General features: G+C 39.6%; 1 protein-coding gene across 13 annotated transcripts in view; it reads left to right on the top strand.

Moving 5' to 3' along the window:
- The window catches only part of LOC119862161 (transformation/transcription domain associated protein), a 159,266-nt gene that overhangs the window by 5,615 nt on the left and 139,297 nt on the right, over window positions 1-14,354 (top strand). For 11 of the 13 annotated variants that reach the window (XM_043493177.1, XM_038418305.2, XM_043493178.1 and 8 more), the window contains 9 exons: window positions 260-370; window positions 1,180-1,284; window positions 2,158-2,241; window positions 3,343-3,399; window positions 9,763-9,888; window positions 11,065-11,142; window positions 11,362-11,450; window positions 13,079-13,175; window positions 13,610-13,748. In XM_043493177.1, coding sequence (XP_043349112.1) covers window positions 260-370; window positions 1,180-1,284; window positions 2,158-2,241; window positions 3,343-3,399; window positions 9,763-9,888; window positions 11,065-11,142; window positions 11,362-11,450; window positions 13,079-13,175; window positions 13,610-13,748 — 886 coding nt within the window. The remainder of the gene's footprint in view (window positions 1-259; window positions 371-1,179; window positions 1,285-2,157; window positions 2,242-3,342; window positions 3,400-9,762; window positions 9,889-11,064; window positions 11,143-11,361; window positions 11,451-13,078; window positions 13,176-13,609; window positions 13,749-14,354) is intronic. The other 2 variants (XM_043493182.1, XM_043493180.1) reach the window with 1 other exon arrangement.

Genomic DNA, 14,354 nt, shown 5'->3' with positions numbered 1-14,354 from the left:
CTGGGGTATTTTTTTCCTGTGTTCAATTTTATTCATTTTAATGTCAGTTTTTAACTTCCTTTCTGGCAGAAGATGGTTGATTGCTAATACTTTAAAGATTTATTTAAAAACAAACAAACCTTTTTCAATGGTTCTATATTTTGATGCCAGTCTGAGTATTACATTTGATGTGTATTACAAGTAACTTGGTTAAATCACACTTGAAATGAGAATATTCCTCCTCTGCTCAAAGAAAGTATTTTTTTCTTTTAATAACTAGAATGTAACATCATCCCCTCAGTATTCTACATTCCTGGAACACATCATCCCTCGATTTCTCACCTTTCTGCAGGATGGAGAGGTGCAGTTTCTTCAGGAAAAACCAGCACAGGTACTCCGTACAAAGCAACAGTTATCTTTTTGTGCAGTTTGAATTTACCAATTCAGAAATGTCAGATTAGAGAGAGTGCTGAGTGAGCAAATCTGTTTTTGAATATATGTTTTATATATACACGTAGAGGCAGAATTGAAAAAGTCTGTGCTCCTCTCCGTAAGAGGTTTCAGAGTAGCAGCCGTGTTAGTCTGTATCCGCAAAAAAGAAAAGGAGTACTTGTGGCATCTTAGAGACTAACAAATTTATTTGAACATAAGCTTTTGTGAGCTACAGCTCACTTCATCGGATAAATTTGTTAGTCTCTAAGGTGCCACAAGTAGTCCTCTCTGTAAGATACTTGTTAAATAAAGTTGGCTATTCTGTTTTGCAAACATGTACTTTAATACCCTCTCCATCGCTTAAAAGTAGCGTACATGTTACAGTTGGCTCTATTACTGAGAGATGATCACAACTAAGTTTGTATTTCAGAGTTAAAGGCAAAAGTTGAAGCTTTACTGTCAAATATTTTTATCATTCTTTTAATTTAAATTGCATCTTAAGAATGCAAATTAAATTTGTGCCATGCTTTATAGCCAAATATTTGAACATTAGAAGAAATTATTATATATCCTTATATAGGCATTTAATCTATTTGAAGAAAAAAGTTTTTTTTTAAAAAGCATGTAATTTGTCATTTTAGTGAATTAACATATTAAATATTTGAATTGAACAAGAAATCTTCTTTTTTTTAAATAATTAAGGATTGTCCTTACAAAGTTTTGCTTATTTAAGTTCTAATAGATATCTCTTTTCATTTTGTTTTCCAGCAATTGCGTAAGCTAGTTCTTGAAATAATTCATAGAATACCAACAAATGAACATCTTCGTCCCCATACCAAAAATGTCTTGTCTGTGATGTTTAGATTTCTAGAGGTATTTTTATTTATTCCACTTTGTTAAAACTATGCTTCAGATTTGGAGAAAGATTCCTCTTTCTCCTCCTCTCCAAAACTATTAGGGTAGAATTCTGACAACACTGATGCTTGGGGTTAGATAATCTTTTGAGTCACTTTGGGATGGGTTTGATCTATTGTTAATAACTGCATAGTTTGAGCTGCTGGGACAGGAGGGGAGGGGCAGTTGATTAGTCTTCACTAATGATGTTGGTTTGAGATATAACATATCTGGGTTCTATTTTACCCTTATGTAGACTCTTGAAATGTTTGTTAGGATTTTACTGAAACACAGAACTGTTCTTAATAGCTTACTCTAGGTAAGATGTCATGAAAGAACATTTTTTTTCTAGACTAGCTCATTACATAAGTAAAGAGGAGAGGGCCAGTGGCCCATTTTAAGTCCTTCCTTCAGATTCTTTCTTGCATAGAATTTAAATTATTGATAAGTGAGAACCTGCTCTGTGTGAAAGGATCACTGTCCCTGTGAGGAGCCCTATTGACTTTGGTTAATCAATGGGGCTTTGCAAAGGGGTCTGCTGAATTAGAGCAGGTTGCAGGATTGAGGCCTGATCTTGCCAAATATACAGACTCAGTATTTCCATTGACATGTTAACGGGATTGCAAGACTGGGCTCTGATAAGTAACATGCCAAAAATGAGATATTTTTCTTGTGATAGTTTATATTAGGCAGAAACTTTCTAGGTTGCCAAGATTAAATTAGAGCGCGCTCTCTCTCTCTCTCTCTATGTGTGTGTGTATGTGTGTGTGTGTGTGTGTGTGTGTGTATATATATAATATATAAAATGAAGTTGTTTAAGAATACAATAATGGGCTAATTAATCTTTTCCAGACAGAGAATGAAGAAAATGTACTTATTTGTCTGAGAATAATTATTGAACTACACAAACAGTTCCGGCCACCAATCACCCAAGAAGTGAGTTGTATTTTATTATGTGATGTTGAAGAGTTACTCAATCTATTTCTGGCATATTTAATTGATGAATATGCCAGAAATATTCGTGCACTGCACTCAGTGTTTTATAGGCATTAGTATACTATGGGTATCCTGCATTTTAAAAATTCTCCTGAGAGTTAATGCTGTAGACAAGGATTGATCCAGGGTTTACAAGCTCAATGATTTTACTCTGGAGCAGCATCAGTTTTGCTCCTTATGAGCCATCTGCCTAGATTTATTGCAGTGGAGTAACAACTTGCTGTTCTAACCAAATATGCAACTGACTAGCTTTCAGTCAGTTTCACTCTGATGATATGATTTCTGCTAGAATTCTGTGTACAGAAAGGGTGGTGCCAGCATGATCTTGGGGGGAAGGCAGAAGGAGAATAAATACATGGAAGGGAGGTGGCAGCCCAAAACATTCCAAATGAAATATAAGGATTGAAAGGCAGAACAACATGGGATCGGGGACCAGAAGATTCTGGATGGGTGGGGGAAGGTGGAGGACCAACATTTCAGGATGGACGGCGAAAAAGAGGGAATCCATGAGAGGAGAAGAAAAATTGGGGGTATTTTGTTCTGAGAAATGGGGGAAAAAAACCAGAATAGGAGCAAGAAGAAAGTCGGCAATCTATGCAAGTTCTTATACTGCACTCATAATCCTAGTAACAGAGTATCTTACAAGAACTAGAAAACCAAAACTATAGTATCTCTTCTTCCTGCATCCCACTATTGAGAGGATTTAATAGTTTTGGAATAATGTAATTATGATGTATCTGTGTTTGAATTATTATTGGGAGTGTCTTTCTACTGCTATTCAAGTTTAATGTTGACAGTAAATTGCTTGGTAGTCAAAAGAAACTCTCCAAAAGTATCTCCTCAATCCATTTTAAATTTTTGAGGATTCACCCGCCTACTTAAGTGAAATTAATCTGCTGACAGTAAGTAATTTAACAAAAGATTCTTGAGTACATTTCCCCCCCCCCCCCCGTATTGATACAAGGAAATTAAAGTAATGAAATTGATTCCCCCTTCTTCCGCCTCATCCTCTAGTAAACTTTAATATTCTTTTCTTCCTAGATTCATCATTTTTTGGACTTTGTGAAACAGATTTACAAGGAACTTCCAAAAGTAGTGGTAAGTCTTATTCCCTGTGATCACACTGTGTCTGAAAGCGGTGGTACTTGTTTTAATTTGTGCTAATTATAAAATGACTTATTTTAATTTAGTGACATGTAACTAATGCTGTTTAAAGTAAATAAACTATATAACAAATATTACTTTTTAAAAAGGGAGAAATTGGCAGACTTCTATTGAGTTCTTACATTCTGATTAACCTCCATTTTAGAACACAATCTAACTAGCATTAGAAAGTGAAGTCACTATTAGTTTAGTCAGGGATTCTTAATTTTTTTGACTTAGAGCCTAATTCTAGACTCAAACACACAAAGTATATTTTGAAGAAATCAGCTGCTATGCCTAGGACAATACCTAGTGTTTGGAGGCATGCATTTGTAAGTGCGCCCTGACTCAAAGATCTGATTTGAGCCTTTTCTTAATTGCTTAATAACTAGAGTTGAACTTGTAGAGAGACTACTATTTCAATCAATAGTGATTAAAATGAGAGTATTAGAATTCTGTAGTTTAGTCTTATGTTCAAGACTTAGTGTGATAAACACTTCGCTAGAAATAGGAAGCGTGAAACCTGTTTTTACCATGTTCAATCACACAGTATTTTGATATTTGCCATCATGAAATAGATTGGTTTTTGTCTTTTCAGTGCGTTGTAAGTCAGCCTTTACACTAACGTAGGAAGAGAGCAGCATCTGTGATGTGGGGTCTTAGAGACACTGCAGCTCAGGCATGGGCTTCACAGATGCAGTTGCAGTATTGCTAGGCCCTGTAACCCTATTAGTGACCCTATGTTTTAATAACATTGTTTAATCTACAGAATTTCAGCTTCTTTAAGTCTATGTCCACAAAGATCCCACTGTAGGTGTGAGTGCTTCGTGTGCCCGAGACTGGAATTTTCTAGACATCTGTTTCTTTCGGAGCTGCCCATGTATCCTGTACGCTCTCATGCCACCTACAATGAGGGTATAAAAATGGAGCAACCCCAACCATCACTCACTTTCTTCTTGCTGCCCAAGGCACTGAGTTGATGCACAATGTCTTTCTGCTTCCCTATAGCTCTTGGGGATAGGATTAGGGTTTTATAGTTAGTTTCGCACCCCACCCCCTGCAGCCCCTGTAACTTTTTTCTTGTTTCATTTAAGCTGGTTGACTAACTCCTCTACCTCCTCCGAAAGACTCCTTGTTTTCTTTCCAAGTCTCAGGTCTGATAGCTGAGATCTGCCCTGCCTGCGAGACATCTATGCCAATGAATGATACACATATAAAGTGCCTTTTTTGTTTAGGGGAATCTCCTCTCTCAAACAACTATATTATTTATAATGCTCTTTTTGAACACACACAAGGAATGTGATGACCACTTGATGCTGTTTTTGCTGGAAAAGATAAGATTTTGACTGAGATTCCTGCTCGAGAGCAGTCTGCTTCTGCTTATGAACTTGTTTCAGCTTGTGCTTTGCTACAAAAGATGCAACTTGGGGGGGCTAAGAGGTCTTTTGATTCTGGGAGTCCCTGAAACATTGAGCCTTCTATTTGCTCTTAAGAAAAGGAGAAATGATGTGAACGGGATTTCAGTCTTTTTGAAGAATCGCAGTACCAATGTGAGTTTGAAAAAGCAGAGATCTCTGGATGCAGCTTGGGACCAATCTGTATCGCTGGTACTGGCCAAGAGGAAGGGTAAAAGTCTGCCTCTGAGTTGCCTAAGGCTATTCCTTCAAACTCACATTGGTGCCATGATTCTGTGAAATCCTATTCTTTTGATGCAGGGATGCAGCATGTGTCTTCGTTGATCAGTACTGTTTCTTAAGTACAGTTGGCATTGGTGTACTGTATGCCACCAAATCACTGCATTGTGATAAGAAGATATCTGCCGAGGCAGCTGCATTGGAACCATTGGTCACAGTATCATTGACATTGGTACCACCTCCTCTTTCTTCCAGGCTATTTTTAAATCTTCTGCAGATCTAGCTATCACCCTGGAACTGGAATCCCCTTTGCTGAAACTCTCTCCTTTATCTGTGGTATCCAAACCTCTGCTTGGAGTCCAGAGTACTGAAGAGGAACTTGTCTGCATTGATCCTCTATGGTAGTAGTGTCTACCTTTCATACCAAGGGGTTCTGAGTTTGTGTTTCTACACTTCTTTTTTTAAGGATCTGCACCTCCTTTAGAAGAATTCTGCTTATCTTCATGTGGCAGCAGATGTTCTTCTAGGAGATCTTCTCATTTGCCTAGAGTGGTTCCTTAGAGAAACCTTTTAAAGGAGTCACGGATCTCATGCTTCTGTCATGTTCCTTGATACCCATCTCTTTGGCACCATATGCCTTTACCTTCCGGGACGCAGTGGCCTTAATGTTCTGTGTGGAGTCCTCAGCCATTCCCTGCTCTGTGCCATATACAGCTGCATCAAGATCTAGAATAAGGTTGTCGTCTTCCTAAAAGACCACCCCCCCACAACAAAACAACCCCAAACAAACCCACACCCCATCTCAGTCATTGCTCCAAGAGCTTCTTTGTGGTTCTAAACAGAAACTGTATAGTGATGAGGAAGACCTCCTCAAGGAATACGAGGACCAACCTGGTCATATTGGCTTTGTTGCCTGATGAAGATGTGACACCATCTACTATGTCAAAAATAGACTATTTTAAGGCCATGCAAGATAGAGATGTAAATATCTGTAAAAAGTTAACTGTTTAAATGATTAAAATTGTTTAATCGGTTAACCGATTAAAGGGAGAGGAGCCCAGGGCTGGGGCTGGGGCTTAATGGTTAGGGTTGGTTAACCAGTTAGTTGGTTAACCAGTAAGACTAATACTTACCAGTTAACAATTTAGTATTTTACATCACTAGTTCAAGACCTCCTTAGAAGAGTAGTGGACACTTGAGAGTTTCTGCTTGAGATCATTTTAAGAGAGCTCTCCTAAATTATTTGACTTTTCCCAGGGTTGCTTCGCCATGCCTATTAATAAAGGCATTCTCAAGATAGCCAAGGGTCTGTGGCAGCCCACCACTTTCTAAAATATCCACAATCAAGAGGGCTGATGTAGATGCCTTGCTAGATAATCATTGAGATAAGGAGATGCATCACAGCAGGTCACTAGGGATGTTCACACAGTTCTACAATTGTTTTCCAGACAAGGCCTTAAGATCAGTTGAGACATGTCTGATTTCACCCCTACTGAATCCACAAAATTTATATGGGCGGTGCTGGACTTCACAATGGCAAGAGCATACATTCCTAAACAAAGACTTTTTTCACAAGTCACCTCATTTCATACCTTCGATCTCATCTGAGAACGTCAGTAAGATTCTGCCTCAGTTTACTGGGTCATATGGCAGCTTTACTTATGTGACTCCATAAGTCCTCCAGTCTTTTCAGAGTTGGTTAAGAACAGTTTATGAGCCAGTCAAATACAACATGGACTTGCCTCTAGGAGTGCCACCAAAAGTGCTAACATCTCTGCTTTGGTGGATAGACCCTTAAAAATCTGCCAGGGAATTGTGTTTCATCCACCACCCCCTTAAAAAACTCTTGTGATGGATGCATTCAAACGGTGCTGGGGTGCACATGTGGACTTGCTCCGAATACAAGGCAAGTGATTCTAAGCAGAGCCTGTTACACATAAATGTACTGGAGCTGAGGGCCATTCATCTAGCCTGGAAGGCATTTCTGCTTCTCCTTCTGGGCAGCACCACTCAAAGCTGTTGCATTGTCCATCAAGATATTTGTTGTACGAAGAGTCCAGGGGGAGTGAGATCATGCCACTTCTGTCAGGAAGTGATACACATATGAGACTGCTGCATTCTAATAAGATCATCCTAGTAGCGCTCAGTCTGTCAGGTACCCAGAAGTTTTTGGCAGATCATCTAAGCAGAAAGAGCTTTATCACGATTCACGTGTGAGTGGGAGCTGAAAGACTGTTCTAAATCAAGTGTTGCTAAATAGAAAGTTCCCTGTTTGTTGGACCTGTTTGCTACCAGTGTGAACACAAAGTCTCCAGTGTTCTCTTCCCAAAGAGGAGTGAGTTCCAGATCTACCGTAGTTGTATTTCTGATTTGGTGGGAGAAGAACCCGCTAAAGTGTTTCTCTATTTCATTAATTCCCAAAGTCCTTAGAAAGATATATTAGGAAAAAGCCCAGGTGGTAATGATAGCTCTAGCCTGGGTGCATCAGTTCTGGTATTCTGACATGATACATCTATCAATTGGGCCACTTCTTGTGCTACGAAACCTCCCAGATGTCATTCTGCAGAAACAAGGCCTGGTGCTGCACACCGACCTGGCGTCTCTACATGTGACTACCTGATTCAGGTCTTTAGATAGTGGCTGTACAAGAGCTTTTGATCCAGAGCAAAAAGGCCTCTGAAGTGTGTTTCAAGCTAAAAAGTCGTTTCTTTTTGTGGTCTGTTTAGACACATTCAGCCCTTCTATTCTAGCTCTTTTGGACTATTTGCCTTTGAAGCACTTGGGACTGTAGATTAACTCTGACTCATGTGACCACTTTATCAGCATATCGCCCATCTGTTGAGGGTCATTAAAAAGTGGTTTCAGATTTTCATGTAAAGCAGTTTATACACTTAACTGTAGTTTTTCCTAAATACCCTGTACAGGAAAGTCAGGAGAACCTCCACACTTATAACTCTGTAGCATACACCAGGTCTGTCTACCGAAGTTGCCTTACATCTACCTAATTATGTCAGTGTCTACGCTACAGCCTTGCTCCCGCCGATGTAAGTGCCATACTAGAGCGACATAACTCCACCTTCACAAGAGGCTTATGTTGGTGGTGTTAGCACGACGCAGTGTCTGTGTAGACACTGCATTGCATACGTGGGCTGTTGCTTGTCTTGTCAGTTTCATGGTAGGAGAGCTGGGTGGCTGGACCCCACTCCTGGCTGGGAACCTTGGCTGTCTTGTAAATTTCAGGGATCCTTGCTGGAGCCCTGAAATGGACACGGCTGCCTGACTCCTGGCTGGGAGGAGAAGCTGGGTGAGCTGGACCCTGCTCCTCAGGGGTGAGAAACCCCAGGTGGCTTCCCCACTGCTCCAGGCGGGGAATGGGGAGCAGACAGGGGAGGCAGCCAGCTGGGAGCCCAGGATCCTGTGGGTTCAGTTCCCCACGCTACCCCTCCTAGATCAGTGCAAGCGTTCCTAGTGTAAGTCAATCTTTTATAGGTCAGCTTACTTTCTAGTGTAGACGTACCCTTAGATAGTCTTAGGGCTATGTCCTTTTATCTTTCCAGAACAAAGCCATTTCTGAAATCATCCAGACTTTTTGTGGCTTTTGGTGCAGTGCAGGTTGTTTTCTCTGAAAGACTCTTAAGTGGGTTACCGACTGCATTTAGATTTCCTGTATATTAAACAAATAACCTCTTTCTTCTCAAGGTAGAAATGCTCTACTAGTTCTCGGTCAGCTTCTGTTTCTTGTTTCAGGGGAGACTATTTATGAGAATTATAAGATTGCTAAATGTATGCACAGAACTCCAATTAGCTATCATTGCTCCATTGTGGCATTTTCAGGATCAGATGCCCAGTTTGGTAGGGCTCTCCTACAGTCACTTTTAGGTAAGGCTCCTGTCACCAACCTCCTTTAAAGGTAACCGCTACTTAATCACCTGCGGAGGGATCTGTATGGACAAATGCACAAAGAAGAAAGAGAGGTTATTTGCCTCGCAGTAACTGGAGTCTTTGAAGATAGGTTTTGTCCACATGGATCTCATCATCTTCCCTCCTTCCCACTCATGTGGAGTCCTTACCTGCTTATTCTGTATTAGTGAAAGAACTTAGTGGGGCTGCTCCATTATTTATATTCTTTGGGGAATACAAAGGTGTATCCAGCAAATGTTCAGTCCCAGTGGACACTGGTGGTTCAGAGTTTGTGAGCTCACAGCTACAGTGGGATCCATACTCACAAAAGCATCCCGAAGAACTCCAGAAACGAAAGTAAGCTCTTTTCTGAAGAATTTAGTAATATTAAATACTTTCCTCATGGACAACCTACCTAATTCTCAATTACTGAGGGTCAATTGCCACTCATATTTTGTTTTCCACAACCAAATCTCCGTACAGCTTTTCATAAGTGATGTACCGGAGTATTCGGATTCTAATATCTAAACTGTATTGTTAAATCTATTCACCTAAATTTGGGTTATTGCTGATTATGTACTCTATGTATCATATAACTTTAAAAACAAACTTTGTATTTGTGGATAATCTAAGCACTATACCCAGATGTACAGACACTTTTCTCAACCTAAGTATTATATTATTTTGTTAACATTAACTTTAATAAAATTTTAAAATCTGTTTCTCTTCTTTAAAACTTCTGCCTTGTGTGTGTGTGTGTGTGTGTGTGTGTGCGTGTGTGTAGAATCGATACTTTGAGAATCCTCAGGTGATCCCAGAGAATACTGTTCCTTCCCCAGAAATGGTTGGTATGATTACAACAATTGTGGTGAAAATAAATCCTGAACGGGATGACAGTGAAACAAGAACAGTGAGTATTTTGACCAGGTGACCTCAAAAACTGAGTACCTGTAAAATTGTCCATATGTTAAAGATAAAATCTTACTGAAAACAACTACACAGATAAAAGCCATTCAAACTTATTAGCCATAGAGGTAGGAACAGAAGATACTCCTTTTACAATGGGCACATGGCATAATTTGCCCATAGCCAACTCCCAATGAAGTTAACAGAAAAACTCCCATTGACTTGATGTGGAGTTGGATCAGGCCCTGAGTAAGTTGTGACCTCACATGATGGAAAAAATTAAAAAAAAAAAAAAGCCTACTAGTGCATATAGTCTCTCTGCAGTAGGGTTTACCTGGTCTGGCTTTGGACCCTGCTGCTACCCTAAGTTTCCCTTTCCTCCCCAGTCATTCATACTTCACACTGTTACTGATTTCTCAAAAATTCTCCCCTTGTGGGAGAATTTTATTACCACAAAGTTCAAAACAGCCCACACCTTTCACCCAGCCTGCCTAGCTGGCTCTTGCTCCTAGCAGGCTTCTTTCCTGGGCCTTCTACCTAGGAGCTGTAGAGAGTTACTCGGTCTCTGCCACCTCACTGAGCCTTTCCAGATAGTGCTCTCTGTTCTTTGATGGAGTGGTTCCTTCAGAGTCTGTTCTCCCTGAATGATCACAGGCTGCTCTTATGTTTCCCAGCAGGCCTGATTCTTAGTCACATGCTCTGTCACATGACTATTGTATTCACTCCCTCCACCCGGGAGATTGGCTAAGCCTAGCCCAGGTGCAGTTCAGCTCCAACCCTCTTAAAGGGATAGTTTGCAGGTGGCACCATCTCTAATGTCTATGATTCTATGTCTTGAATTACCCTAAAGTAGCAGGTATATTGAAAAATATTCTGTTAAAAACGTAAGTGTGTCTCACTCCTCTTGCTGTTGGGAGTTGTGCTTATCAAAGCTGCATTTAAAATGTAAATGTAGTTGCAGATCAAGAAATGTCTGCATAGAATTTTTATTTGGCCAAAGAATAAAACTTCCATATAATATCATGTTCTCTGTAATTAAATATTGTTTAACCCTGAATGTTTAATTATTAAAAGGAATGATAAATAATGTATATGTTTTTATGAAGGGATTAATTATCAGGGGTTTTTTTTGTACTTTTTAAAAGGAATCAAAATTTTAAAATACTTTTACCTCTTTTAGCATTCTATAATTCCCAGAGGATCTCTCTCCTTGAAAGTGTTGGCTGAGCTTCCCATTATTGTTGTTCTAATGTATCAGGTTAGTACAGTATCTTGCATGTGAATATTTTATTATTGCTTATTCAGATAGTCTGTGTATTGTGTCTAGGTTGTTAGTTAAAATGGATGTAAGATCTTGTGGCAAAAGCCACCATGAAGATGATGATCCATTCTGATGTGCTCTCAAATAATTTTGCTGAGCACAAATGTGAAAAATGTGGGTATTTGATTTTGTTTTCAAGTTGTTATTTCTTTTTAGCTCTACAAACTGAACATTCATAATGTGGTGGCTGAATTTGTGCCCTTGATCATGAACACTATTATAATACAGGTATCCTCACAAGCAAGGTAAGACTATCTTAACAAACAATTTTAGTTGAATCTGGGTCATATTGGTGATACATCTAAGTATGACTCATGCTCTGTAGTGTGGTGTGTGTGTGGGGGGGTTTGTTTGTTTGTTTTCTTCCTTGACTTAGAAATAACACAAGAACCAGGGGTAACCCAATGAAATAAATAGGCAGCAGGTTTAAAGCAAACTTAAAGTACTCTTTTCACACCATGCACAGTCAACCTGTGGAACTCATTGCCAGAGGCTGCTGAGAAGGCCAAAAGTTTAACTGGGTTCAAAAAAGAATTGACCCTATCCTTCAGAACTTTTCCATCAGTGGCTATTGGCCAAGATGGTCAGGGATGTAACCCTATGCTCTCGGATTTCCTAAACCTGACTGCCGGAAGCTGGGACTGAATAATAGGGAATGGATCACTTGATAGACTACCCTGTTCTGTTCATTCCCTCTGAAGCATCTGGACCAGCCACTGTAAAAAAGACAGGATACTGGGCTAGCTGGACCATTGGTCTGATCCAGTATGGCCGTTCTTATGTTCGTAGTTTACTAATAGCTAAATTTGCCATTTAAAAATTATCCAAAATCTTAAAAGATAAATTTCTCTCAAAGCACATCTGCTTGCCTTTGGTTGCTTGCAACTACAATAAATGTTGGCTATTTTTGGTTTAAAACTCTTCTACAATAAAATTATCCTGGCTCTCAGGAAATTAAGAGTCTTGAAATATTTCCAGTCCAGGTCACTGGCCTGAATCTGTCCCAGTTCATTAGTGATCTAGACTGTCATCAGAACTGTCTGTTTTTAAGTGGACATCTAACAACATCACAATAATTGCTATTGTAGTGGGCAGTGTTTGCCGGGCCCCATATTTACACTCATGGAATCTCTGTCCTGCCACAAAACTAGTATTCTTGCTCTTATTGGACCTATGAGAGCCTCCTGTCTTGGCAGAGCATTGAGATTCTGTCTATTGGTTACTACTATCTGCTTTAGAGAGACAGAGTGCCTGATAAGCAGCCAGTGGTTCTCAAAGGGGAAGGAGGAAGAGGCAGTTTATCCCCATCTTCCCAATTCCTTGAAGTGAGAGATTGCTTGAAAGGTACAAAGATAGGGAGAGCGTTCTTGACCTGAGGGAAAGTGGAGGTGACCCCTGGAGGAGGAGGTAAGGAGTCATGTATTCCGTGTCAGTGTACCGTCTTGGAATTCTGTAGAAAGTCAGAAACTGCCTGGTGGTCTGAAACGCATTCGAAAGAGCTCACGTTCTGAGGGCTTTTTCAATATTGCTCATTTTAATAAGTTAAAACCTTCAAATGCCTATCAACCTATTACAGAATTTCCGGTGTGCCACAGTATATGCAGGGCCATGATTATTTAACACCTTTCTGCCTGAGGCTAAGCATCGAATGGGCAAGGAGCTGGAAATGTTAATGGTGGGTCTTCCCCCTACTAGGTTTAGGCCCCTTTAGGGCAAAGAAGGGAAGGTTTGAGAGCCCAAGTATGCTCTACGTTGGGTAAATTGACGATACAGCAAACTGAAGACCTTTCTGGCACTATTCATGAGCTCTAAACTCATTTCAAAAAGAGAGGAAGAATAAAATAAGCATAACACTTGTTCAATTCAATTTCAGGCAACACAAACTTTACAATAAGGAGCTGTATGCTGACTTTATTGCTGCCCAGATTAAAACATTATCATTTTTGGCCTACATTATAAGAATATACCAGGTAGGTTATGCTAAAGATTATCCCTGTTATAAGTAATGTGAATTCTGTTGCAGGGAAGCAGCCAGAGGAGAAGATGTGGCACAGCATGCATCTGAGACTAGGGAAGGAGGAGACTTGTGTGTAGCAAATTTGGAGTTACAGGTTTCTTCTATTAGTGAAAGGTGTTTAGTTTTTTATTTTTTGTTTTTTTTTAAATACAGAGGATCAGGTTCAAGAATGCAGACAAACCTTCCAGCTAAAGAAAAGGTGTATAGAACAGTTGTCTACTGAACTTCATTTTTATTTTTTTACAGGCAGAATTTTTAAAGAAAAAAAAGTAGTAAACTTCTGCCAGATGGGACTATAGATAACTACGAATACAGAAAACTGAAAACAAAACAATTGTTTAAAACAACCTGCATTGCAAATATAACTTGAGAATATTTACTTTACAGGATTTGGTGGCTAAGTATTCTCAGCAAATGGTAAAAGGAATGTTGCAGTTACTGTCCAATTGTCCAGCTGAAACTGCACATCTCCGAAAGGAGCTTCTGATAGCTGCTAAGCACATTCTTACCACAGACTTGAGGAGCCGTATGTATTTTTTTTTCTTTTTTAAAGTGGGTAGAAACTGTAAATATCTCAAATCCATTCTGTTTGCTTGATACTTGGGTTTCCTTTTTTTAAACCATTCGTAGTGATTTTAAAATTGCTTAAATTGGGCTGTATTGGATTGAGTTCTTTGGGTGGGGGTTACTGGGAAAATTGTCAACAAAGTTGTTCCTTGACATCTTTCTCTTGTCCCAAACAAGGGAGCTTGTCCTATGTCCTAGAGTGGGATGGAGAACTGAGCAGGGTGCCCAGACAGCTCGTTTTTTTTTTTTTTAAAAACCTGTGCATTGCCAAGTTGCTACTATACAGTGATACACACCTAGACCCTAATCCTGCAACCACTGACATGCATGCTTGAAATAAAGCACATGAGTAATCCAGTGACATCAGTGGGAGTAGTCACTCACCTAAAAAGTGATCTTGCTTGGCTAATTGGGCTCGATTCTTGTCTCCAGACAGAAGACCTCTTTCAGTCTGAACTAATGTAGGTTCTTTGGTAGATTTGTTCTTCATTCTTTTCTTTTGGCAGGATTGTCAAGTTTTAGACTTCTCAAAGTTTCAACTTTTATTTTTCCATCTTTGCTGTCT

Source organism: Dermochelys coriacea, chromosome 10, assembly GCF_009764565.3.
Source record: "Dermochelys coriacea isolate rDerCor1 chromosome 10, rDerCor1.pri.v4, whole genome shotgun sequence".
Taxonomy (NCBI): Eukaryota; Metazoa; Chordata; order Testudines; family Dermochelyidae; genus Dermochelys; species Dermochelys coriacea.
The sequence above is the reverse complement of the archived record's forward strand: the minus strand, read 5'-3'. Positions and strand labels throughout refer to the sequence as shown.